The 27,991-nt window shown below is 49.8% G+C and overlaps 2 protein-coding genes across 2 annotated transcripts; one reads left to right on the top strand and one right to left on the bottom strand.

The window, feature by feature from the left end:
• Positions 1-259: 259 nt before the first annotated feature.
• LOC120982682 (histone H2B type 2-F) lies at positions 260-27,988 on the bottom strand. The gene is made up of 2 exons (XM_040412939.1): positions 27,405-27,988; positions 260-287 (listed from the first exon to the last, which is right to left on the bottom strand). The coding sequence occupies exon 1, from the start codon at positions 27,986-27,988 to the stop codon at positions 27,608-27,610; it is 381 nt and encodes a 126-aa protein (XP_040268873.1). The 3' UTR covers positions 260-287; positions 27,405-27,607.
• LOC120982666 (histone H2A type 1-like) lies at positions 3,846-4,309 on the top strand. Its single transcript, XM_040412924.1, has one exon. The coding sequence runs from the start codon at positions 3,846-3,848 to the stop codon at positions 4,236-4,238; it is 393 nt and encodes a 130-aa protein (XP_040268858.1). The 3' UTR covers positions 4,239-4,309.
• Positions 27,989-27,991: the final 3 nt, after the last annotated feature.

The raw sequence follows: 27,991 nt of genomic DNA on the forward strand, positions 1-27,991 counted from the left end.
CCCGCTCTCTCCTCCGCCCCCCCCCTCTTCTCAGAGGCCCCCCCTTCTCTAGGACGGAGCTGCCGCATTGTGTGAATACATGGAAGCCTCATGTCCGAGGCGGATTATTCCCTCATTATAGACCACTGATCGGGAGGATGGGGGGAGTAGTGATCGTATACTCGGGAGGATGAGGTAGTAGTGATCGTATACTCGGGAGGATGGGGGGAGTAGTGATCGTATACTCGGGAGGATGGGGGGAGTAGTGATCGTATTCTCGGGAGGATGAGGGGAGTAGTGATTGGACACTTGAGGAGGATGGGGGGAGTGATTGGACACTTGAGGAGGAGGAGGTAGTGAAGGACGAGCGGCTGGATGGATCCACAGAGCCGGGCACTCGGGGATACACCGGTGCTATGGGGGCGGGGATAGGATTGGAGCTCAGGACATGGCGGAGAATGCGGGGACGTCTAGGACAAAGAGACGGAAGGGAAGAGCAGGGAGTCCGGGCAGACATTGCTGCTGTAGAGGGTTTGGCCGCTGAATTCTACCCGGACTGTAATTGGGCGGGAATTTCAAAAGCCAGAGATCAGCCAATCACTGTAAAGCACTTGTTATATAGCTCCGCCCCCTTCTCCAGCTCTGCGCTGGTGTCCGGGGATAGAGCGCACGGCGGGGCTCACATCCATCCATTCAGCTGAGCCGGGGGCGGAGCTTCTCCATGGCCGCTGAATTCTTACATCACATCCTAAACATTACAGCCTCCACATTACATTACAGCCTAAATATTACCAGCCTCCATGTTATATTACAGCCTCCACATTATTAATAAACAAAACTCCAGCGTGATTTGCAAGTAGTGTTACTTTTATTGGAATTGCGGCTTCAGCGTAACGTTTCGGCCTATTGGCCTTCTTCAGACTAATGCCGCTGGTGATGGTGAGAAGAAATTGGCGCTCTGTGGCAGTGTAATGCGGAAGTACCGCTGGTGAGAGTCTTCCGGTACTTCCGCATTACACTGCCACAGAGCGCCAATTTCTTCTCACCATCACCAGCGGCATTAGTCTGAAGAAGGCCAATAGGCCGAAACGTTACGCTGAAGCCGCAATTCCAATAAAAGTAACACTACTTGCAAATCACGCTGGAGTTTTGTTTATTAATGCTTAATTGGGGCGGGAACCCTACTCCAAGCCACAACAGAGTGCGACAAGGTTACAACCAAGCCTCCACATTATATTATCAACTTCAACAACATATTATAGACTCCACATTATTTTACAGCCTAAATATTACCAGCCTCCATGTTATATTACAGCCTCCGTATTAATGGCCTCTACATTAGTCTCCACATTATATTACAGACTCCATATTACCGGCCTCTACATTACATCAGGGCCTAAACATTACATTACAGCCTCCATATTACATCACAGCCTCTACATTATATTACAGCCTCCATACTACCAGCCTCCACATTACATTATATTACAGCCTCCATACATACTACCAGCCTCCACATTACATCACAGCCTTAATATTACCAGCCTCTGCTTTACATTACAGACTACAAATTATATTACAGCCTCCACATTACATTACAGCCTCCATATTACATTACCAGCCTCCACATTATATTGCAGACTCCATATTACCGTCCTCTACATTACATCACAGCCTAAACATTATGTTACAGCCTCCATATATTCAGTCTCCAGATAACATCACAGCCTCCATATAACTAGCCTCTACATTACATTGCAGCCTCCATACTACCAGCCTCCTCCACATTATATTACAGCCTTCATATTACCAGCTTACACATTACATTACAGCCTCTATATTTCATTACTGGCCTCCACATTATATTACAGCCTCCATATTACCGGCCTCTACATTACATCAGGGCCTAAACATTACAGCCTCCATATAACATCACAGCCTCCACACTATATGACAGCCTCCATATTACATCACAGCCTCCACATTATATGACAGCCTCCACATTACTAGCCTCTACATTACAGCCTTTACATATTATATTACAGCCTCCATATTACTAGCCTCTACATTAGCCTCCATACTACATTATATTACAGCCTCCATACTACCAGCCTCCACATTACATCACAGCCTTAATATTACCAGCCTCCATATTACATTACCAGACTCCACATTATATTGCAGACTCCATATTACCGCCCTCTACATTACATCACAGCCTAAACATTGTTACAGCCTCCATATATTCAGTCTCCAAATTACATCACAGCCTCCATATAACTAGCCTCTACATTACAGCCTCCATATTATATTACAGCCTCCATATTAGCGGCCTCTACATTACATTACAGCTTAAACATTGTTACAGCCTCCATATTAATTGACAGCCTCCGTATTACCAGCCTCTACATTACAGCCTCCCTACTACCAGCCTCCATTTTGTATAATCAATCTCAACATTATATTACAGCCTTCATATTTTCAGCCTCTAAATTACATTATAGCCTCCATATTATATTGCAGCCTTTATATTACCAGCCTCCACATTATATTACAGACTCCATATTACCGTCATCTACATTACATCACAGCATAAACATTATGTTACAACCTCCATAATTTCAGCCTCTACATTACATTACAGCCTAAACTTTATGTTACAGCCTCCATATTTTCAGCATCAAGATTACATCACAGCCTCTACATTATATGACAGCCTCCATACTACCAGCCTCCACATGATATTACAGCCTTCATATTACATTACCGGCCTGCACATTATATCACAGCCTCCGTATTACCGGCCTCTACATATTACATTACCGGCCTGCACATTATATTACAGCCTCCGTATTACCGGCCTCTACATTACATCACAGCTTAAACATTATGTTACAGCCTCCATATTACCAGCCTGTAAATTACATTATATCCTCTGCATTATATTAAAGCCTCTATATTATCAACCTCAACATTATATTACAGCCTCCACATTACATTATAGCCTCAATATTATATTACAGCCTCCACATTACATTGCAGCCTCCATATTATATTACCACCACTCCCCTCAGCAGATCACTACTGCCCTCATCCTCCTCACTGGCTGACCACTACTCCCCTCATCATCCTCAATACCATATAACTACTTCCCTCATTCTCCTTATTGCCCAATCACTACTCCCCTCATCCTCCTCAGTACCATATAACTACTCCCCTCATACTTAGTGCCCGATCACTACTTCCCTCATCCTCCTCTCTGGCAGATCACTACTCCCCTCATCATCCTCAATACCATATAACTACTCCCCTCATCCTTAGTGCCCGATCACTACTCCCCTCATCATCCTCAATACCATATAACTACTTCCCTCATTCTCCTTATTGCCCAATCACTACTCCCCTCATCATCCTCAATAGCATATAACTACTTCCCTCATACTTAGTGCCCGATCACTACTCCCCTCATCCTCCTCTCTGGCAGCTGTGCGGCTGCTCAGTGCTGGGCGGGAGGACGAGGCTCCGCTCCTACGGGCACATAACGGCTGAGGGGGTCCAGAGCTCTGCTCCTATTGGCTGGGAGAGCTCAGGATCTCGTCGCTCATTTGAATTTCCCGCCTATAGTCCCCAACTGCAAATGAGCTGCTGATCTACGGGAGGGGCCGGTCATGTGACCTGTACCCGCGTCATAAGCCACGCCCAGCGCCTCTCATTGGCTTCTCCACGAGTCTTGTCTTCGTTGGAGGCTTCTAATCCACCCAATGAGCGGCGCTGGGGGCGGAGCAGCAGCCTATAAAGGCGGCAGGAGGCGGCTCCTCCGGATCACACACATCAGAGTCTTCCTCGCTGTTCTGCTGTAGAGAACGATGTCTGGACGCGGCAAACAAGGAGGCAAAGTCCGGGCTAAGGCCAAGACCCGCTCCTCCCGGGCAGGGCTCCAGTTCCCGGTCGGCCGAGTGCACAGGCTCCTCCGCAAGGGCAACTACGCCCAGAGGGTGGGCGCCGGCGCTCCCGTCTACTTGGCCGCTGTGCTCGAGTATCTCACCGCCGAGATCCTGGAGCTGGCCGGCAATGCCGCCCGCGACAACAAGAAGACCCGCATCATCCCCCGCCACCTGCAGCTGGCCGTGCGCAACGACGAGGAGCTCAACAAGCTGCTGGGCGGCGTCACCATCGCCCAGGGAGGCGTCCTGCCCAACATCCAGGCCGTGCTGCTGCCCAAGAAGACCGAGAGCACCAAGTCGGCCAAGAGCAAGTGAGCCCGGCTCTGCTGCTGTGCCCCCCGGAACCAAAGGCTCTTCTAAGAGCCGCCCACATGGTCTGTACGACTGAGCTGGCGATGCCGCTGATCTCCGCTGTGCAGGAGGCGTCCATTACACACAGGGGCACTTACCGCTCCTGACCTGCTGCCAGTACGGGCAGACATTGCTGCTGTAGAGGGTTCGTCCCCTGTGTGTAATGGACTGCTCCTCCACGGCCGCTGGATTCTGACCGGACTGTAATTGAGCGGGAATTTCAAAAGCCAGAGATCAGCCAATCACTGTAAAGCACTTGTTCTATAGCTCCGCCCCTTCTCCTGCTCTCTGCGCTGGTGTCCGGGGATAGAGCGCACGGCGGGGCTCACATCATCCATTAGCAGATCACTACTGCCCTCATCCTCCTCACTGGCTGACCACTACTCCCCTAATCATCCTCAATACCATATAACTACTGACCTCATTCTCCTCAGTGTCTGATCACTACTCCCCCATCCTCCTCACTGATCACTACTCCCCCCACCCTCCTCTCTGGCCGATCACTACTCCCCTCATCCTCCCGAGTATACGATCACTACTACCTCATCCTCCCGAGTATACGATCACTACTCCCCTCATCCTCCCGATCAGTGGTCTATAATGAGGGAATAATCCGCCTCGGACATGAGGCTTCCATGTATTCACACAATGCGGCAGCTCCGTCCTAGAGAAGGGGGGGGGCTCTGAGAAGAGCGGGGGGCGGAGCAGCAGGAGGGGCGGGGCTCACATCCATACATTCAGATGAGACGGGGGCGGAGCAGCAGGAGGGGCGGGGCTCATAGCTATTCATTCTCTGAGCCGGGGGGCGGAGCTTGTCCACGGCCGCTGAATTCTTACCGGACGGTAATTGAGCGGGAATTTCAAAAGCCATGGTACTAGTTCTATAGCCCCGCCCCCATAGCCTGCTCAGTATTAACCCGTCAGTGGCCGCCTTCTCCCGCCCCCCACCGGAGAAGGGGAGAACAGTCCCGTAGTCACTGTGCGGAGAAGAGCGGCTCCATCGCTGCGCTGGTGTCCAGGGATAGAGCGCACGACCCCCCTGCAGGCACAGTACACTCAGCGGCGGCATCACTACCAGCAGGGGGCGGGGCGCAGTGAGGGGCGGGGCGGTTATCAGCAGAGCAGCGAGGCCCTGATAGACGGAAGAGAGATGTTAGCCCCGCCCCCGGCTCAGCTGAATGGATGGATGTTAGCCCCGCCCCCGGCTCTATGAATGGATGTGAGCCCCTCCCTTCTTGCGGCTCCGCCCCTGGCTCTGCTGAATGGATGAATGTGAGCCACGCCTCTCCTGTTGCTCCGCTGAATGGATGAATGTGAGCCCCGCCCCTCTATTTGCTCCTCCCCCGGCTCAGCTGGATGGATGTGAGGCTGCCAATTAGGAGCAGTGTTCCTGAACTCCAGGCCCCGCCCTCCACCTCTGATTGGCTGAGAAGTGCCGGTGGTTTTCATTTTCCAGCCTCCATGTTACCAGCCTGTAAATTACATCATATCCTTCGCATTAAAATAAAGTCTCTATATTATATTATCAACCTCAACATTATATTACAGCCTCCATACTACCAGCCTCCACATTCTATTACAGCCTCTGCATTACATTATAGCCTCCACCTTATATTACAGCCTCCATATTACATCTATGTTTTTATTACAGCCTCCATATTACATTATCTTCCTCCACATTATATTACAGCCTCCATACTACCAGCCTCCACATTCTATTACAGCCTCTGCATTACATTATATTAAAGGCTCTATATTATATTATCTTCCTCCACATTATATTACAGCCTCCATACTACCAGCCTCCACATTCTATTACAGCCTCTGCATTACATTATAGCCTCCACTTTATATTACAGCCTTCATATTACATCTATGTTTTTATTACAGCCTCCATATTATCAGGTAGCACATAATATCACAGCCTCCACATTACATTACAGCCTACACATTATATTCCAGCCTTCACATGATATTACAGCCTCCATATTATATTATCAACCTCAACATTATATTGCAGCCTCCATATTTAAAGCCTCCATATTACTTTATAGCCTCCACATTGCATCACAGCCTCTATATTATCAACTTCAACATTATATTACAGACTTCTTATTTACAGCTTCTTCATTATATTACAGCCTCCATATTAACAGCCTCCACATTACATCACAGCCTCCATATTATATTATCAACCTCAACAACATATTACAGCCTCTACATTACATTATAGCCTAAATATTACCAACCTCCACATTACATTACAGCCTCCATGTTACATTACCAGCCTCCACATTATATTACAGCCTCCATGTTACATACTGGCCCCCACATTATATTACAGCCTCCGTATTACCGTCCTCTACATTACATCACATCCTAAAAATTACATTACAGCCTCCAAACTACCAGCCTCCACATTACATCACATTATATTACAGCCTTCATATTACCAGCCTATGTATTACATTACAGCTTCCATTTTACCAGCCTCCACATTACATCACAGCCTCCATAGTATATTGTCAACCTCAACAACATATTACAGCCTCTACATTACATTATAGCCTCCACATTATATTACAGCCTAAATATTACAAGCCTCTACATTACATTACAGCCTCCATGTTACATTATCAGGCTCCACATTATATTACAGCCTCAATATTACAAGCCTCTACATTACATTACAGCCTCCACATTACATTATCAGGCTCCACATTATATTACAGCCTACACATAATATTACAGCTTCCAAATTATTTTCCAGCCGTCACATGATATTACAGCCTCTATATTACATTACAGCCTCCATATTATAATACAGCTTCCACATTATATTATCAAAATAAACATTGTATCACAGCCTCCATATTTAAAGCCTCAACATTACATTATAGCCTCCACATTACATCACAGCCTCTATATTATCAACCTCAACATTATATTACAGCCTCCATATTTACAGCATCTTCATTATATTACAGCCTCCATATTAACGGCCTCTACATTACATCACAGCCTCCATATTATATTATCAACCTCAACAACATATTACAGCCTCTACATTATATTATAGCCTCCACATTATATTACAGCCTAAATATTACCAGCCTCCACAATGCATTACAGCCTCCATGTTACATTACCGGCCTCCATATTATATTACAGCCTCCGTATTACCGACCTCTACATTACAGTCTCCATGTTACATTACCGGCCTCCACATTATGTTACAGACTACATATTACCGTCCTCTACATTACATCACATCCTAAACATTACATTACAGCCTCCATACTACCAGCCTCCACATTACATCACAGCCTCTACATTATATTACAGCCTCCACATTACATCACAGCCTCCATAGTATATTATCAACCTCAACAACATATTACAGCCTCTACATTACATTATAGCCTCCACATTATATTACAGCCTAAATATTACCAGCCTCCATGTTACATTACTGGCCTCCACATTATATTACAGCCTCTATATTACCAGCCTCCATGTTACATCACCGGCCTCTACATTATATTACAGCCTTCATATTTACAGCCTATGCATTATATTACAGCCTCCATATTACCAGCCTCCACATTACATCACAGCCTCTACATTACATTATAGCCTCCACATTATATTACAGCCTAAATATTACCAGCCTCCATGTTACATTACTGGCCTCCACATTATATTACAGACTCCATATTACTGTCCTCTACATTACATCACATCCTAAACAATACATTACAGCCTCCATACTACCAGCCTCCACATTACATCACAGCCTCTACATTATATAACAGCCTTAATATTTCCAGCCTATGCATTATATTACAGCCTCCATATTACCAGCCTCCACATTACATCACAGCCTCCATAGTATATTATCAACCTCAACAACATATTACAGCCTCTACATTACATTATAGCCTCCACATTATATTACAGCCTAAATATTACCAGCCTCCATGTTACATTACCGGCCTCCACATTATATTACAGCCTCTATATTACCAGCCTCCATGTTACATCACCGGCCTCCACATTATATTACAGCCTCCGTATTACCGGCCTCTACATTACAGTCTCCATGTAATGCATATTTTGCCAATCCCCTGCCCATTGAGATGGGGGTTCGCCGTTTGTGACCTTCATCTACTGGAGGATGGCTGCCAGGGCGACGTTCCATGGCGCACATTCCTACCAGTGGTGGACAGATGTGGATTAGCGCGTGCGCCGCCGGTGGAGGACCCCGTGCTGCCTATTGAGGAGGAGGCTGAGATGTCTCTTTACGGCATTATTGGAGGACGATGCCTTCTGTGTCTGTAAGGCTAGCCCAGAGCGCTGACCTCTAGAAGTCCTCCTCCAACAGAACGGTCCCCTGATATCCCGGCACCAGTAGTATGGGAAGCAGACAAAGCCGCGGCCAGAGGATAGCTGATCTCCATAGGCAGAGAGACTGTCAGATCCCAGCAGTCCAGCAGGAGACCCACCATCCCTGGCGGCAGCCTCCACCGCTCACAGCTGCCCCGCTGCCATTCTGCTGCCATCTCTACGTCTGTGAAGCCTTCCTTCTCTGCTCATGGAGACAAAGCATCAGAAGCCGCGAGCCGTGCAGTGATGAGCGAGCGCTCGGCCGAGTAGCGCCATGCTCCAGTCTCCTCCCCGCACGTCTGGCGCCTTCTTAGCAGCCAATAACCATGCAGGTAAGTATCGCCATCGGCCATGTTCTCTCCTGGCATCACAGTGACTGGCTGGCCGGAGCGCGTCCTGCTATATGGCCCCCGGTCACGGGGTCGGCTCATTGCCGGTCAGGGAGATCGGGGTCGCACATTACTCTTCTCAAGACCTTTCCAAGACCCAAAAGTCCTTTTAATTGGCAGCAATTTCAAGGGCAGATTTGCACTTTTTATATATTTCTAATTGACACAAACCCCTCTTCATTGTCTCTCCTACTAGAAGGCGTCTGACTTCTGCCGTCTGTGCAGCACCTTCTGTGTATCCGGCAGAGAGCGGAAGAAGAGCCGTGAAAACAGCCGGTTGTGCCCCAGAATCTGACCACATTGCTGCTGTCAGCTGTTTAACCCATTCATCTCCGTGCTCTGCATTAGAATACCGTCTGAGCGCTTCAGGCCATATATTGGGAGAAAGTGAGGATCAGCATAGACACAAATTCCACTGAATCTGCACCCAGTTTTCTTGTCTGCACTAGAAACCGTTAATGGCCGCGCATTGCATCTCTGCCCCGTCTGAGCGCTTCAGGCCATATATTGGGAGTAACATAGTCCTAGATATAACCGCCATCATACAGCAGTGTCTGCAGATGACAGTAATACTGTCCCGGATCTGTGCCGTGTCATATACCGCCCTGCACCTGAGGACGGTCTGTTGTGGGCAGTAAAAGGTCCGTCAGTATGAAGAAGGCCAGCACTAAGGGACGGGGGAGTGGGCGTTATGCTGATGGGTCAGGCAGAGGTCGTGGCACTGGGCGCAATGACACTGTGCCCGCTGCCGGGCACCAAAAAAGAGTAATAAAACCGCACCCAGCAACTAACCCCTGCAAATCTATGGAGACCCTCCTCTCCATACTCAGTCACTTTGGTTCCCTGTCCAGTTTTACAGTGAACCCCTCCACATCTCAGGTCCTACATATTGGCCTCTCACCCCCTGTTCTCTCGTCCATCCAGAAGAACTCCGCATGTAACTGGCGCACCCAACAACTAACATGTCTTGGGGTGAAGCGCACTCCCTGTCTATCTGATTTATATACAATGAAGTACAAACCCCTTCTACTCTCAATGGCCGCCCAGCTGGACTCCTTGGACTTTCCATACCTTTCCTGGTTTGGGAGGAAGAACATCCTCATGTCTCTGGTGGTAATTCCAAGACTAACCTATCTGATGCAAGTACTCCCTATTGAGACCCCCAAAAACTCTTCTATCGCCCTGAGTAAGATGATGCGCAGATCTATATGGCAGGGAGAAGCTCACCTATCTCATTTGACACGCTTACTAAATCTAGAGCTCACGGAGGTATTGCCTGACCCTGAAACTGAAAGCTATCCAACTCTCCAGGGGTGTGGCCTGGGTTAGAAGCCCCTCCCATAAAACATGGCTTCCCCTGGAGAATGCCTTTCTTCACACCCCTGCCCGAGCCCTCCTGCCGGCTGACAGACCACCTCCGTCACCTAGCCTGATACCCAACCCCATGATTGGTAACACATTAAAGGTTGGGGGTGGTTCTCGGCCAGCGGTGGGGCTTTGGCACTACCCGCTCCTCTCTTACTCGTTACAGATGTTTCAGCTCTAGCCCCTAAAGAGTTAAGAGAAAGCTGTCCTATCCCCTTAAGGTACTCCAAGCTCCCCCTATCCGACATTTTGGATTCAGATGGCTGTATGCTTCCTGAAGCTGAGCTTCACATGAAGTTGGGACTACCCAGGGGCGGATTAAGTGCATGATAGGCCCGGGGCCGTCTACCCAACTTGGGCCCCCCCCCTCCTCCATTTTAGTTTAGTTTTTTTATTGTATGAAGAGGCTGCGGTGCTTCATGGGCGCCACAGTCTCTTCTTAGATTATATGACATCTTCAGACTAAAAAAAAATACCCCAAATTGGGTCCTAAACTGAAAAATTTGGTCACCAAATTTAAAATACATATAATTATAATAAAAAAGACATGGAGGAGAATACAGCACCACATACCTCCTACATCCAGGGACATCTCCTGTCATGTAGACCTTCTCTTTCCTCATCTCCTCCATCTGACCCAGACCACCATGACAGATTCTTTCAGCCGCATCTCGTCTCTACAGTTTGTAACAGACACGTTAGATTTCTCCATTTTTCCATCAACCTCCTCATCCTGGTGTCCCCACAGTGTCATCCTGCTGCCACCCCCAATACTGTGCCCGTTGTGCCCCCCAATGCCCCAGGTACTATACTGCTGAAAAAATAGTGACCCTAATAGACATAATTGGGGTAATTTATCAAACTGGTGTAAAGTAGAACTGGATTTCCAAAAGAGCTGTCAAATATGAAAGGTGGAATCTGATTGGCTGCTATGGGCAACTAAGCCAGTTCTGCGTTACACCAGTCTGATAAATTACCCCAAATGTTCCTATAGTGTCCACAGCAGCTATAATGTCCCCTAGAGACCCTCTATTGTGCTCCAGGCAATAATCCCTGTATAGTGTCCCCAGAAATAATAGAATTGCCTCTACAGTGCCTCCCCAATAGCAACACCCCCATATAGTAATTTCCACCACACTGCCCCCCACATAGTAATCCCCCCATAGTAATTTTCCCCCACACAGTAATTTCCCCCAAACTGCCCCCATATAGTAGTTTGCCCCCCACATAGTAATTTGCCCTACACTGCCCCCACATAGTAATTTGCCCCCACACTGCCCCCACATAGTAATTTGCCCCCACACTGCCCCATTTAGTAATTTGCCCCCCACACAGTAATTTGCTCTACACTGCCCCCACATAGTAATTTGCCCCCACACTGCCCCCACATAGTAATTTGCCCACACACTACCCCATATAGTAATTTGCCCCCACACAGTAATTTGCTCTACACTGCCCCCACACAGTAATTTTCTCTACACTGCCCCCACATAGTAATTTGCCCACACACTGCCCCCACACAGTAATTTTCTCTACACTGCCCCCACATAGTAATTTGCCCACACACTGCCCCATATAGTAATTTGCCCCCACACTGCCCCCACATAGTAATTCTGTCCCCACACTGTCCCCACATAGTAATTTGCCCACACTGTACCCACTAAGAAATTACCCCACACTGTCCCCACATGGCAATTTCCCCCACACTGCCCCCACATAGTAATTTGCCCCCACACTGCCCCCACATAGTAATTTGCCCCCACACTGCCCCCACATGGCAATTTCCCCCACACTGCCCCCACATAGTAATTTGCCCCCACACAGTAATTTTCCCCCACACTGCCCCCACATAGCAATTTGCCCCCACATAGCAATTTGCCCCCACATAGCAATTTGCCCCCACACTTCCCCCACATAGCAATTTGCCCCCACACTTCCCCCACATAGCAATTTGCCCCCACACTTCCCCCACATAGCAATTTGCCCCCACACAGCCCCCACATAGCAATTTGCCCCCACACTGCCCTCACATAGCAATTTGCCCCCACACTGCCCCCACATAGCAATTTGCCCCCACACTGCCCTCACATTGCAATTTGCCCCCCAAATCCACTCCACGGAGCAGAACAACCAGACACAAGACAGAATCCCAGCCATTACCAAATGTCTTTCACGCATCACTCTACCCTCTATCCTGGTCGCATCGCACGCTGAGCTGTTAGGACCTTTCTCCATAGATGAGGTCCGGTCCACCATGCTGAACTGCCCGTTGGGTATAGCTCCAGGCCCAGATGGCTTCCCATGCTCCTATTACAGATCCTTCCTCTCAGTTTTTCTCCCACGACTGACAGACACGTTCAGCGCTTATCTGTCCAGCGTCCCAATCCCAAAGCAATCACTGGAAGCTTATATTACTCTGATCTATAAGGAAGGGAAAGATCCTGCAAACTGCGGCAGCTACAGACTTATATCCTTGTTATGTCTGTTAGCAAGCAGGATGGGATCCCGAGCGCTATCCTGAATTTCACCAGAACAGGTCGGGTTTGTGGCGGGTAGAGAGTGGAAGGACAATACGAGGAGAGTGCTGTCCCTACTTCAGATAGTGTCTCAGAAGAAACATCCACTGGTTCTACTGGGGACAGACGCTGAGGAGGCCTTCAACAGGGTGGACGGGACCTATATGGGACACGTTTTATGTCACCTTCATTTCCCTCATTCCATCATAGAGGCCATCTTTATAATGTGCGCATTTCCAACTGCCAGATTACTCATGAATCATTCCTTATCCTCCCCATTCAGGATTTACACAAGAGAGCGAGGCTGGGCTGCCCCCTATCCCTGCCTTATTCCTACTCGCCCTCAAACCCCTCTTGTAAATGATTAGAGAACACCCAGATATAAAAGGCTATTCCTGTGGAAAGTCTACACACAGCGTGGCGTCATACATGTAATGCTAATGTAAAGACAAAGCCAAACTGACTTGTGTGCCGTGTCACGCTGCTTCGAGAACTCCACCAACATGGCCAGCGGTGATGACGGCTGTGGCGAAACCAACCTCGCCACTGGGTTTCGGAGGGGCCTGGCACCAGCCTCTTGCCTCAGGATTATGGCCCATACTAACTTTAAAGGAGCAGACAGACCGGCCGCACAGCTTAAATCTGTCTTTGCAATTGTATTTTGTTATGTGAGGGTACCCAGATAGCTAATTGTATTGTATTTGTGTATTCTGAGTGCCATTCACCTAATGATATGCTCTCAGACTTGAGCTCTCTGGGAATATGTTAAATGTCTGTGTTGGCTGGGAAGGTTGTGACATTGTGTGTTTCGGTGGTGATTCCTGTCCTGTTGTATCCACATGTGTATTGGTGATTTCCCTTTGTCCTGAGAGATAATTGAATTGCTCCTCGGTTGTCTCCAGGACAGAGAGGAGGAAACCATGATGCATTGTGGGGATGTATTGTGTCTGTGTATTCTGAATTGCTGCATATCTGTCCTGTGTCACAGTCTTCATTCTGGTCCCCTAGGGGCGTGTCCACCAGATGGGGACCTGCATAAATACGGGCGGGTAGCCCTCAATAAAGTGTTCCTGTTTTATCCTTCATCATGTTGAGGCTGGTGTTTGGGTAACTGATCGACGCTGGGGATTGCTATACGCTGGGAGATTTGCTATACTCCCCTGGCTATAACTACTAGCTCTTTTAAGAGCTGTTCCTGCTCTCTGGTTTTAGGAGAGGTTCACCCACTGGAGCCTGGAGCCTTGTCGTAGGTCCAGGGTGGGTAGGAGACGGTGAGACCTCAACCAAGCTTCGGCGGATCGTGGGGTCTGCAGTGCGTACGGTGTCAAGTGGAGTGCTTGGAGTCCTCGGAAAGCACTAGGAGCATCTATCAACGGAGGTACCCGGTCGGGGTGCTAGGCGTTCCGTTACATTTAGTGGCAAGCAGTGGGATGGCGTCCTAGTGTGAGGAGAAGCAGCTCGGAGACACCGTTCGTGGATTTACTAAATTGAGGGCAACGCTACTATCCGTACAGCGCCCCTGGCTACAGCAGGATGGAATCGGCTAGTCTTCGGACAGCGTTCTATGACGAGGAGGAGGAGGCAGCCGCAGACTACAGGGATGCAGACAGAAAGGAAGTCTGGTATGATGCCCTGGAAAATGCCCAGCGGCGGCGAGGTGAGAGTCTCCCCAGTTATGAGCAGCGGCTACAGAAGCGTGTGGCGATGCGGATGGGTCTCTTGGGAGAACAGCCCCTGGATGACTGGGTAACAGAGCTCCAGAACCTGGTATGTAAGGAGCTTTGGCTAGAGGACGCTTACCAGGCCCTAAGGTGGCTTGTCATTCAACATTCCCCCTGAATGGCTGAGCACGACAGACCCGAGGGTGAGGAGTTTGATGGACCGGGGTTACTATGGGATGCCTTGGAGGAGGACATTGATCTTGGCAGCACGGAGGAGTCTAGGTTTTAAGATATCTACGACTACCGGATGGGCATGCATGTTTATGCTGACGGAAGGTAGGTGAGCAAAGACATGACCCACCTGGTAACAAGGGAGTGGGAGCTGGAGCAGACCTACCAACACCTGCTCAGCTCCATTAATCCCCAAACTACTCGACAAGCAGAGCCAGATCTGCCCCACTACAACTGGGAAGACTTGCCGGCGATACCCCCTGCTTCCCTACCAACTCCCAAAGTAGGGAACTTCGTAGACTGGTTCTGGGAAGACCTCCCGATGGCAGGTGGAGATGGGACCGAGGTCTCTCCACCGGCCCTACAGAGATGCTGGACGGCCGGTTCAGATCCCCCACCAACCCTGCAGGAATGCCAGGAGGAGGAGGTAAGCGATTCCTCCTCTCCACAGACGATCTGCAACAAGGTCCTGGGGATAGGATTCCCTGACCACATCCCAGTAGAAGAGCTGGCATCTGGGCAGAGTGAAGTCAGCCTCTGCCCTCCCCTATCCTCTTCTCCAGAGCCGGACATCCCACAGGCTACCCCAGGGGAAGAGCTGGCATCTGGGCAGAGCACAGTTGGCCTCTGCCCTCCCCTATCCTCTTCTCCCGAGCCGGACATCCCACAGGCTACCCCAGCGGAAATGCTGGCATCTGGGCAGAACGCAGTTGGCCTCTGTCCTCCTCTATCCTCTTCTCCAGAGCCGGACTTCCCACAGGCTACCCCAGCGGAAGCGCTGGCATCTGGGCAGAGCGAAGTCTGCCTCTGCCCTCCCCTATCCTCTTCTCCAGAGCCGGACTTCCCACAGGCTACCCCAGTGGAAGAGCTGGCATCGGGGCAGAGCGCAGTCGGCCTCTGCCCACCAAGTACCTACAGCTCCAAGCTAGAGAGCAACAAGGAAGCAAGGAGTAGCAGATGCCCCCTCAACAGCTGGGGACATACAGAACAGAGCCAGGCCCCAAAATTCAACAGGTCCAGTATTGGGTTGTGGGTGGACTGCCAGATTAACTCAGATACCGACCGGCATGAGGTCAGGTATCTGGTGAGTCTTCCCTGGGAGGGGGAGATATGTGTCGAAACCAACCTCGCCACTGGGTTTCGGAGGGGCCTGGCTACCAGCCTCTTGCCTCAGGATTATGGCCCATACTAACTTTAAAGGAGCAGACAGACCGGCCGCACAGCTTAAATCTGTCTTTGCAATTGTATTTTGTTATGTGAGGATACCCAGATAGCTAATTTTATTGTATTTGTGTATTCTGAGTGCCATTCACCTAATTATATGCACTCAGACTTGAGCTCTCTGGGAATATGTTAAATGTCTGTTTGCTGTGGGGGTGTGACATTGTGTGTTTGGGTGTTGATTCCTGTCCTGTTGTATCCACATGTGTATTGGCGATTTCCCTTTGTCCTGAGAGATAATTGAATTACTCCTCGGGTGTCTCCAGGGCAGAGAGGAGGAAACCATGATGCATTGTGGGGATGTATTGTGTCTGTGTATTCTGAATTGCTGCATATCTGTCCTGTGTCACAGTCTTCATTCTGGTCCCCTAGGGATGTGTCCACCAGATGGGGACCTGCATAAATACGGGCGGGTAGCCCTCAATAAAGTGTTCCTGTTTTATCCTTCATCATGTTGAGGCTGATGTTTGGGTAACTGATCGACGCTGGGGATTGCTATACGCTGGGAGATTTGCTATACTCCCCTGGCTATAACTACTAGCTCTTTTAAGAGCTGCTCCTGCTCTCTGGTTTTAGGAAAGGTTCACCCACTGGAGCCTGGAGCCTTGTCGTAGGTCCAGGGTGGGTAGGAGACGGTGAGACCTCAACCAAGCTTCGGCGGATCGTGGGGTCTGCAGTGCGTACGGTGTCAAGTGGAGTGCTTGGAGTCCTCGGAAAGCACTAGGAGCATCTATCAACGGAGGTACCCGGTCGGGGTGCTAGGCGTTCCGTTACAACGGCATTCTCAGCTTTACTATCCCACTTCTATGTCTCCTTGAAAAATGCTTCAGGCGCTGATGGATGAGGCACAGGAGGAAGAGGAGGAGGAACAGGGATCATCCCCACAGTTATCAGGCCAGTCATCCACAGGTGGCTCCGAGGGTGGGTTCCTGCACCAACAGCGGCCAGGTACCCAACTGTCCAGCCAGGGCACAGGTCTGGAGGATGAAGAGAAGGATCCCCGTTCACTGCAGGGTGACACCCAAATCAGACCACGGGCATCACTGGAGTGTTCTGCAGTGAACATTTTACAATTTTTGACATGAATAAACCCCTGCTCTGAATAGGTGACAGGGACTTAAATTTCTAAAATTCGTCTTTAATTGGCCCTTTCATTCAATCCTTCTGCTTTAATAGCTTCTCCCACATTTCCGCTTCATCCCATTGCAGCCATTGACCTCCCTTGGATGTGGTCTCTCTTTCTCACGCTCCCTCTCTGGCGTAGAACCCTGATTCGCCGCTAACCGTGATCACCATGGTAGGCGCAGAAAAGAACATGGAAACTTGATAGAGCAGATATCCAAATGGATGGTGAACATCACGGGGACGTGCAACATGGTGGAGCAGTAAGTGTGCACACGCCTACATGAACTGACTGACAGGGGTCAGCCCCTGCAACTTCTGGGTCTCCAGATTGGGCACATGGCCTGAGCTTGCCCTTTACCCCTTGGAGGTGCTGGCCTGCCCTACAGCCGGTGTACTCTCTGAACGTGTGTTTAGCACGGCTGGAGGGCGTTATCACAGGTTATATTTCCCAATGTTTTGGGGTGTACCCTAATTTAAAAAATATATAAATAAATTTAAAACCAAAAAGCAGTGTAGGCTACCTCCTCCTCTTCCTCCACCGCCGCTTCCACCTACACCGCCACATCCACCGCCTCCTCAACCTCCTACTCCATATGGACCTCGTCCTCCTAGATCAAGATTATTAGTTTTAATTTTTACGTATTTTGTTGTTTAAAGTCATTTCCCTATCCACATTTGTTTGCAGCGCACTTGCCATGCTCTTAACCACATTTTGATGCCATTTTCAGCCCTCTAGCCCTTTCCATAACATTTTTACAGCCATCCTGTTCCTTGTTCCTGTGGTGGTTACGGTGTCGAGCGGAGTGCTTGGAGCCCTCGGGAAGCACTAGGAGCACCCATCAACGGAGGTACCCAGTCGGGTGCCAGGAGATCCTTTACAGTGGTGGCAGCAGTGGGATGGCGTCCTAGTGCGAGGAGGAGCAGCTCGGAGACACAGTTTGTGGAGTATATTGAGGGCAACGCTAGTATCCGTACAGCGCCCCTGGATACAGCAGGATAGAATCAGCTAGTCTTCGGACAGTGTTCCATGGCGAGGAGGCGGCCGCGGACTACAGGGATGCAGACAGAATGGAAGTCTGGTATGATGTCCTGGAAAATGCCCAGTGGCGGCGAGGTGAGAGTCTCCTCAGTTATGATCAGCGGCTACAGAAGCGTGTGGTGATGCGGATGGGTCTCTTGGGAGAGCAGCCCCTGGATGAGTGGGTAACAGAGCTCCAGAGCCTGGTATGTAAGGAGCTTTGGCTAGAGGACGCTTACTGGGCCCTAAGGTGGCATGTCTTTCAACATCCCTCCTGGACGGCCGAGCACGACTTACCTGAAGGGAAGGATTATGATGGACCTGGGTTACTATGAGAGGCCTTGGAGGAGGACATTGATCTCGCAGCATGGAGGAGTCTATGTTTTGGGACATCTACGACTACTGGATGGGCATGCATGTTTTTGCTGGCGGATGGGAGGTGAGCAAAGACATGACCCACCTGGTAACAAGGGAGTGGGAGCTGGAGCAGACCTACCAACACCTGCTCAGCTCCGTTCATCCCCAACCTACCCGACAAGCAGAGCCAGATCTGCCCCCCTACAACTGGAAAGACTTGGCGGCGATACCCCCTGCTTTCCTACCAACTTCCAAGGTAGGGAACTTCATAGACTGGTTCTAGGAAGACCTCCCGACAGGAGGTAGAGATGGGACCGAAGTCTCTCCACCGGCCCTACAAGGATGCTGGGCAGCCAGCCCAGATCCCCAACTACAGCCAGTGTTACCCGGAGTCCAGACAGTCGGTCTGACTCCCCATCGGCAGCTTACCTTACCAGGAAAGATGACAGCAGGTCTCTCTCCCCAGCGGCAGACAGGATCACAGGGAGAGGAGATTGTCGGTCCCCCGTCCCTGCAGCAACCAGCATTACTAGGAGTGGAGATGGTCGCACCCACTACCCAGCACCAGGCAGCGTTACCGAGAGTCGAGACAGTCGGTCTGACTCCCCAGTAGCAGTGGGTTGTAAAGGGAGTAGAGACAACCGGTCTCTCTCCCCAACCACAGGGGGACAGCACCCCTAACTCCGATGGTGCAGATGGGACCGCGGTCTCTGCACCAGACCTACCGAGATGCTGGACGGCCGGTACAGATCCCCCACCAACCCCGCAGGAATGCCAGGAGGAGGAGGTAAGCGATTCCTCCTCTCCACAGCCGATCTGCAACAATGTCCTGGGGGTAGAGACGTCCCGAACTATTCGCCGGCGAATAGTTCCCAGCGAACATCACTTGTTCGCGTTCGCCGCGGTGGGCGAACATATGCGATGTCCGGTCCGCCCCCTATTCGTCATCATTGTGTAAACTTTGACCCTGTACCTCACAGTCAGCAGACACATTCCTGCCAATCAGCAGCAGACCCTCCCTCCCTGACCCTCCCACCTCCTGGACAGCATCTGTAACGGATCCCCTTCCGTTAATGGACGCTTCCTAGCTTGCGCCGAGGACCACAAGCACCGCACTGGACACCACAAGCACCGCAGACTCCACAACCGCCGTAGCTTAACTGGAGCCGCGCCGTCTTCCTTCCACCCTGAATGAACCTCCAGCATTCAGGACCGTGTGGGAAAGATCTCTCCTGCAGGGAATATGCAGAGCATAGCAATCCCCAGCATGATACAGCAATTCCCTCCAATAACGAGACAATGCTACGTTTTGAAGGGTTAGAAAAACAGGAACTGAGCTGAACTCTTTATTGAGGGCTACCCGCCCGTATTTATGCAGGTCCCCACAATGCATCATGGTTTCCTCCTCTCTGCCCTAGAGACACCCGAAGACAATTCAATTATCTCCTAGGACAAAGGGAGACCACCAATACACATGTGGGAACAATAGGAGAGGAATCACCACCCGAATACACAAAATCCTCTCTTCTGTCTGGGATATAATTATGGATTAACATAACTATCACAGACAGTAAAAATACAGTTTTTAAACATACACTGTAACTTTAAAACCATACATTCCATCTCCATAAAAATTACATATTTAAACTCAGCATACATCAAACATAAACACTTCCAAAAATCACACAAATCCCTCCAGCGGATCAAAAGTTTAGTGGAAGTCCTTTATGACCGACCGCAAGCACAATTTCCTGCCCAAAACAGTTCCATAGATTTGGGCTGTGCGGTCGGTCAATTTCATGCAGAAAAACTACTAAGTCCCATCTTCGAACGGGACTTAGTCTCTGGAGCTGAAAGTTCAGTATGGAAGAGGGTAAGGGTCAGCGGCGTTCGTGTATCCGCGCATCCGATTCCAGCTCCACAGAATCCCCAGCATACACCGCTGACCGCGTTCGGTCCCACCAACAGTCCAGACATGCGGCACAGTTCTGTCACACTGTTCCTGAAGGGCAACATGTCCCGGGGCCATAGTCGTAGGGCAGGAGGCTAGCCATAAGTCCTCTATAATGCCCAGTGGCAAATGGAAGTTTGTCACACATCTCCCCTTTGGGGGGAAGACTAACCAGGCACCTGACCTTCTGTCGGTCAGTGCCTCCGTTAGTTGATCCACCAACCCACAGTAACCAGATGCCCGAGTAGCCCACCCACAACAAACAGGTACAAGGGTGACCCACCCACAAGAAACAGTTACTGCACCTGGGTATTTTGCTGTGGTGATGGGGCAACATGCTGTGGGGACTTGAGGGAGGGCAGACGCCGACTGCACTCTGCCCAGCTGCCAGCTCTTCTGCTGGGGTGCTGAGACCATAGTCCGGCTCAGTAGCCAGAGGAACATGGGAGTCAGCAGGGGTTAACATCGCCTCTGTTAACCCTGAGGCCACGTTAGGAGTTAACTGGTAGGAAAATTTGTACTTACCCCCTCCTTCTGTTGTCCTGGTGAGGGTAGTGGGGGATCTGGACAGGCTGTCCAGCATCCCGGTAGGTCAGGCGCAGAGACCACGGTCCCATCTGCGCCGTCTGGGCGATTGGTGTCTCCCCTTGTTATGGTAAGCTGCCGCTGGGGAGAGAGGGTGCTTCGCTCCTCTCCCTGAAACACAGGCTGCCGCTGGGGAGGAGGGACGACACCTTCAGCTCCCTGGGGTACACACTGCCGCTGGGGGGGAAGGACGACACCTTCGGCCCCCTGGGGTACACACTGCCGCTGGGGAGGAGGGACGACACCTTCAGCTCCCTGGGGTACACACTGCCGCTGGGGGGGAAGGAGGACACCTTCGGCCCCCTGGGGTACACACTGCCGCTGGGGAGGAGGGACGACACCTTCAGCTCCCTGGGGTACACACTGCCGCTGGGGGGGAAGGAGGACACCTTCAGCTCCCTGGGGTTCACACTGGCGCTGGGGGGAAAGGACGACACCTTCGGCCCCTTGGGGTACACACTGCCGCTGGGGAGGAAGGAGGAAGGACGACACCTTAAGCTCCCTGGGGTACACACTGCCGCTGGGGGGGAAGGAGGACACCTTCAGCTCCCTGTAACACCCACTGCCGCTGGGGGGGAAGGACGACACCTTCGGCCCCCTGGGGTACACACTGCCGCTGGGGGGGAAGGACGACACTTTCAGCTCCCTGGGGTACACACTGCCGCTGGGGGGGAAGGAGGACACCTTCAGCTCCCTGGGGTTCACACTGCCGCTGGGGGGGAAGGACGACACCTTCGGCCCCCTGGGGTTCACACTGCCGCTGGGGGGGGAAGTACAACACCTTCAGCTCCCTGAGGTTCACACTGCCGCTGGGGGGAAGGACGACACCTTCGGCCCCCTGGGGTACACACTGCCGCTGGGGGGGGGAGGACGACACCTTCGGCCCCCTGGGGTGCACACTGCCGCTGGGGGGGGAAGGACGACACCTTCGCCCCCCTGGGGTACACTCTGCCGCTGCGGAGGAGGGACGACACCTTCAGCTCCCTGGGGTACACACTGCCGCTGGGGGGTGGGGGAGGAGAACACCTTCAGCTCCCTGGGGTTCACACTGCCGCTGGGGGGGGGAAGGACGACACCTTCGGCCCCCTGGGGTACACACTGCCGCATTCGGAAGCTGGTGGTGTGCGATAATGGGCGAAATCTCGTAGCAGCTATCACGGTCGGCGTGACTATCACATACGTGACGCAGAGGGAGGGAATAAGGAAGGCCCTGCCCAAGTGAGAGGGAAGATGGTGACCCCTGACTCACCTGACGGCTGGCACCTGGCTGCCCTGACGTCCCTAGACGGGTTCCTCACCCGTACGCCGATCACGTGCCTAAAGCCCTGGCTTTCCCTAAGCTGAGCCCTAGATAGTGAACAGGGCGGTGGGAACACTAGTCCGCACCACTAACTCTAAAGGAAAACACCAAGGGAAGGACAGACAATACAAACTCAACATATAATCCCAGGTGGGCGACAACAGGAGACAACAAGAAGCCCAACAGGGATCCGGAGGGTAGCACTCTGGAACGACAACCAGGATTCACAACTCCAGTGGGTCAGTATAGATGTCCAGGCAGGAAGCTCTATAACTGGCATCTAGAGAAGTGTGAGGGGAGAATATAAGGAGGTTGGGAGTGGCAGACAAGAAACAGCTGAGGAGGAGAAGCTACGGATCCCTGATTGAGACAAAAAGGATAGCAAGGCAAACACAGAAAACAATCACTAAGAAATAACGTGATCTTTAGATATAGAGCGCGCAGCCACCCGCTGCGACCTCCTGACCCCGGGTATAACGGATTCAGACGTGGCTCTAGATACCCTCGTGACAGTACCCCCCTTTTCACGAGGGACCTCCGGACACTCAGGACCAGGTCTCTCCGGATGAGAGGTATGGAAAGCCTGAATTAACCTGTTGGCGTTTACCTCTGACGCTGGAACCCACATTCTTTCCTCGGGACCGTGTGAAGGCTGAAATCTGTAGGCTGTAATATAATGTGGAGGCTGTAATATCATGTGGAGGCTGTAATGTAATGTGGAGGCTGTAATGTAATGTGGAGGCTGTAATGTAATGTGGAGACTGGTAATATGGATGCTGTAATGTGGAGGCTGTAATATAATATGGAGGCTGTAATATAATGTGAGGGCTATAATATAATATGGAGGCTGTAATATAATGTGGAGGCTGTAAGAAAATGTGAAGGCTGTAATATAATGTGGAGGCTGTAATATAATATGGAGGCTGTAATATAATATGGAGGCTGTAATATCATGTGGAGGCTGTAATATCATGTGGAGACTGGTAATATGGAGGTTGTAATTTAATGTGGAGCCTGGTAATATGGAGGCTGTAATATAATGTGGAGCCTGGTAATATGAATGCTGTGATATAATGTGAAGCCTGGTAATTTGGAGGCTGTAATATAATGTGGAAGCTGTAATATAATGTGGAGGCTGTAATATAATGTGGAGCCTGGTAGTATGGAGGCTGTAATAAAATGTGGAGCCTGGTAATATGGAGGCTGTAATATAATGTGGAAGCTGTAATATAATATGGAGGTTGTAATTTAATGTGGAGGCTGTAATATAATGTGGAGCCTGGAAGTGTGGAGGCTGTAATATAATGTGGAGCCTGGTAATATGGAGGCTGTAATATAATGTGGAGCCTGGTAATATGGAGGCTGTAATATAATGTGGAGCCTGGTAATATGGAGGCTGTAATATAATGTGGAAGCTGTAATATAATGTGGAGGCTATAAAATAATATGAAGGCTATAATGTAATGTGGATGCTGTAATATAATATGGAGGCTATAATGTAATGTGGAGGCTGTAATATAATGTGGAGCCTGGTAATAAGGAGGCTGTAATATAATGTGGAGCCTGGTAATAAGGAGGCTGTATTATAATGTGGAGCCTGGTAATATGGAGGCTGTAATATAATGTGGAGCCTGGTAATATGGAGGCTGTAATATAATGTGGAAGCTGTAATATAATATGGAGGCTATAATGTAAAGTGGAGGCTATAATGTAATGTGAAGGCTATAATATAATATGGAGGCTGTAATATAATGTGGAGGCTGTAATATAATGTGAAGGCTGTAATATAATGTGAAGGCTGTAATATAATGTGAAGGCTGTAAAATAATATGGAGGCTGTAATATGTGGAGGCTGTAATATCATGTGGAGACTGGTAATATGGAGGCTGTAAAATAATGTGGAGGCTATAATATAATATGAAGCTATAATGTAATGTGGATGCTGTAATATAATGTGGAGCCTGGTAATAAAGAGGCTGTAATATAATGTGGAGCCTGGTAATATGGAGGCTGTAATATAATGTGGAAGCTGTAATATAATATGGAGGTTGTAATTTAATGTGGAGGCTGTAATATAATGTGGAGCCTGGTAGTGTAGAGGCTGTAATGTAATGTGGAACCTAGTAGTATGGAGGCTGTAATAAAATGTGGAGCCTGGTAATATCGAGGCTGTATATTAATGTGGAAGCTGTAATATAAAATGGAGGTTTTAATTTAATGTGGAGGCTGTAATATAATGTGGAGCCTGGTAATATGGAGGCTGTAATATAATGTGGAGCCTGGTAATGTGGAAGCTGTAATATAATATGGAGGCTGTAATGTAAAGTGGAGGCTGTAATATAATGTGGAGGCTATAAAATAATATGGAGGCTATAATGTAATGTGAAGGCTATAATATAATATGGAGACTGTAATATAATGTGGAGGCTGTAATATAATGTGAAGGCTGAAATATAATGTGGAGGCTGTAATATAATATGGAGGCTTTAATATAATGTGGAGGCTGTAATATAATGTGGAGCCTGGTAATATGGAGGCTGTAATATAATATGGAGCCTGGTAATATGGAGGCTGTAATATAATGTGGAAGCTGTAATATAATATGGAGGCTATAATGTAAAGTGGAGGCTGTAATATAATGTGGAGGCTATAATGTAATGTGAAGGCTATAATATAATATGGAGGCTGTAATATAATGTGGAGGCTGTAATATAATGTGGAGGCTGTAATATAATGTGGAGCCTGGTAATATGGAGGCTGTAATATAATGTGGAGCCTGGTAATATGAAGGCTGTGATATAATGTGAAGCCTGGTAATATGGAGGCTGTAATGTAATGTGGAGCCTAGTAATATGGAGGCTGTAATATAATGTGGAAGCTGTGATATAATATATAGGTTGTAATTTAATGTGGAGGCTGTAATATAATGTGGAGCCTGGTAGTGTGGAGGCTGTAATATAATGTGGAGCCTGGTAGTATGGAGGCTGTAATATAATGTGGAGCCTGGTAATATGGAGGCTGTAATATAACGTGGAGCCTGGTAATATGGAGGCTGTAATATAACGTGGAAGCTGTAATATAATATGGAGGCTATAATGTAAAGTGGAGGCTGTAAAATAATATGAAGGCTATAATGTAATGTGGATGCTATAATAAAATATGGAGGCCATAATGTAATGTGGAGGCTGTAATATAATGTGGAGCCTGGTAATAAGGAGGCTGTAATATAATGTGGAGCCTGGTAATGAGGAGGCTGTAATATAATGTCGAGCCTGGTAATATGGAGGCTGTAATATAATGTGGAGCCTGGTAATATGGAGGCTGTAATAAAATTGTGGAAGCTGTAATATAATATGGAGGCTATAATGTAAAGTGGAGGCTGTAATATATCGTGGAGGCTATAAAATAATATGGAGGCTATAATGTAATGTGAAGGCTATAATATAATATGGAGGCTGTAATATAATGTGAAGGCTGTAATATAATATGGAGGCTGTAATATGTGGAGGCTGTAATATCATGTGGAGACTGGTAATATGGAGGCTGTAATATAATGTGGAGCCTGGTAATATGAAGGCTGTAATATAATGTGGAGCCTGGTAATATGGAGGCTGTAATATAATGTGGAGGCTGTAATATAATGTGGAGTCTGGTAGTGTGGAGGCTGTAATATAATGTGGAGCCTGGTAGTATGGAGGCTGTAATATAATGTGAAAGCTGTAATGTAATGTGGAGGCTGTAATGTAATGTAGAGGCTGGTAGTATGGAGGCTGGTAATATGGAGGCTGTAATATAATGTGGAGGAAGACAATGTAATATGGAGGCTGTAATAGAAACATAGATGTAATATGGAGGCTGTAATATAAGGTGGAGGCTATAATGTAATATGGAGGCTATAATGTAATATGGAGGCTGTAATGTAATATGGAGGCTGTAATGTAAGGTGGAGGCTATAATGCAGAGGCTGTAATAGAATGTGGAGGCTGGTAGTATGGAGGCTGTAATATAATGTGGAGGTTGATAATATAATATAGAGACTTTGTTTTAATGCGAAGGATATGATGTAATATACAGGCTGGAAAATGAAAACCACCAGCACTTCTGAGCTCAGCCAATCAGAGGTGGAGGGCGGGGCCTGGAGGTCAGGAACAGCCCCGCCCCCAGTTCTCTTTCAGGTCCGCCCATGCTCCATATATAGGAGGGCTCTGGGCTGAGCAGTCACTGCTCTCTGCTCCTCACACCTAGAAGATGTCTGGTCGCGGTAAAGGAGGGAAAGGGCTCGGGAAAGGCGGCGCCAAGCGGCACAGGAAGGTGCTCCGTGATAACATCCAGGGCATCACCAAGCCTGCCATCCGCCGCCTAGCTCGCAGGGGAGGCGTCAAGCGCATCTCCGGCCTCATCTATGAGGAGACTCGCGGGGTGCTGAAAGTCTTCCTGGAGAACGTCATCCGGGACGCCGTCACCTACACCGAGCACGCCAAGAGGAAGACCGTCACCGCCATGGACGTGGTCTACGCGCTCAAGCGCCAGGGCCGCACTCTCTACGGCTTCGGGGGTTAATGCTGCCGCCTCCGTCCTCACAGCACAAAGGCTCTTCTCAGAGCCGCCCACATCTTCCCGGGGAGGAGCTACAATTCCACTGAGGGGTTAACACCGCCCGCACATCAGGAGATCAGCGGCGCCCTGTGCTCAGTACAGCCGGAGGTCTACATTACAGAAACCCCCCAATAATCGGTGTAAATCCCGAGGCCCAGGTGTTCTCCACCGCAGCTACGAGACGAGCTGTGCTCGGAGACTGAGGGGTTAATCCGTCCTGCCAATGAGCGGCGCTGGTACAGGTCACATGACCGGCTCCTCCCGTAAATCAGCAGCTCAACTATAGGCGGGAAATTCAAATGAGGGACGAGATGCTGAGCTCTCCCAGCCAATAGCAGAGCTCTGGACCCCGCAGCCGTTATGTGCCCGTAGGAGCATCGTCCTCCTGCACTGAGCGGCCGCACAGCCTCTCTCCAGGGAGCGCCACACTGAGGAGGATGATGGGAGTAGTGATCGGGCATGGAGGAGGGGAGCTTGTAGTGTAACTTCCGATAGCGTTACCGCATCTCATCTAGCTGACAGGGAGGAAAACCGCAGCCACTGTGAGAACGGGGAGACCCGGGAGCAGCTCCGCTGGAGACAGGGTGGGGGCTCTGAGAAGAGCCTTTGGGTCCGGAGAGCGGGGGCGGCGCTCACTTGGCGCTGGTGTACTTGGTGACGGCCTTGGTGCCCTCGGAGACGGCGTGCTTGGCCAGCTCTCCGGGCAGCAGCAGGCGCACGGCGGTCTGGATCTCCCGGGAGGTGATGGTGGAGCGCTTGTTGTAGTGAGCCAGGCGGGAGGCTTCCCCTGCGATGCGCTCGAAGATGTCGTTGACGAAGGAGTTCATGATGCCCATGGCCTTGGAGGAGATGCCGGTGTCGGGGTGGACCTGCTTCAGCACCTTGTAGACGTAGATGGCATAGCTCTCCTTCCTGCTCTTCCTCCGCTTCTTGCCGTCCTTCTTCTGGACCTTGGTGACGGCTTTCTTGGAGCCCTTCTTGGGCGCTGGGGCGGACTTGGCTGGATCGGGCATTCT

Source organism: Bufo bufo, assembly GCF_905171765.1.
Source record: "Bufo bufo chromosome 1 unlocalized genomic scaffold, aBufBuf1.1 SUPER_1_unloc_1, whole genome shotgun sequence".
Lineage (NCBI taxonomy): Eukaryota > Metazoa > Chordata > Amphibia > Anura > Bufonidae > Bufo > Bufo bufo.

Coding starts and splice junctions, on each gene's coding strand:
- LOC120982682 (XM_040412939.1), bottom strand. CDS start 27,988: ATGCCCGATCCAGCCAAGTCCGCCCCAGCGCCCAAGAAGGGCTCCAAG.
- LOC120982666 (XM_040412924.1), top strand. CDS start 3,846: ATGTCTGGACGCGGCAAACAAGGAGGCAAAGTCCGGGCTAAGGCCAAG.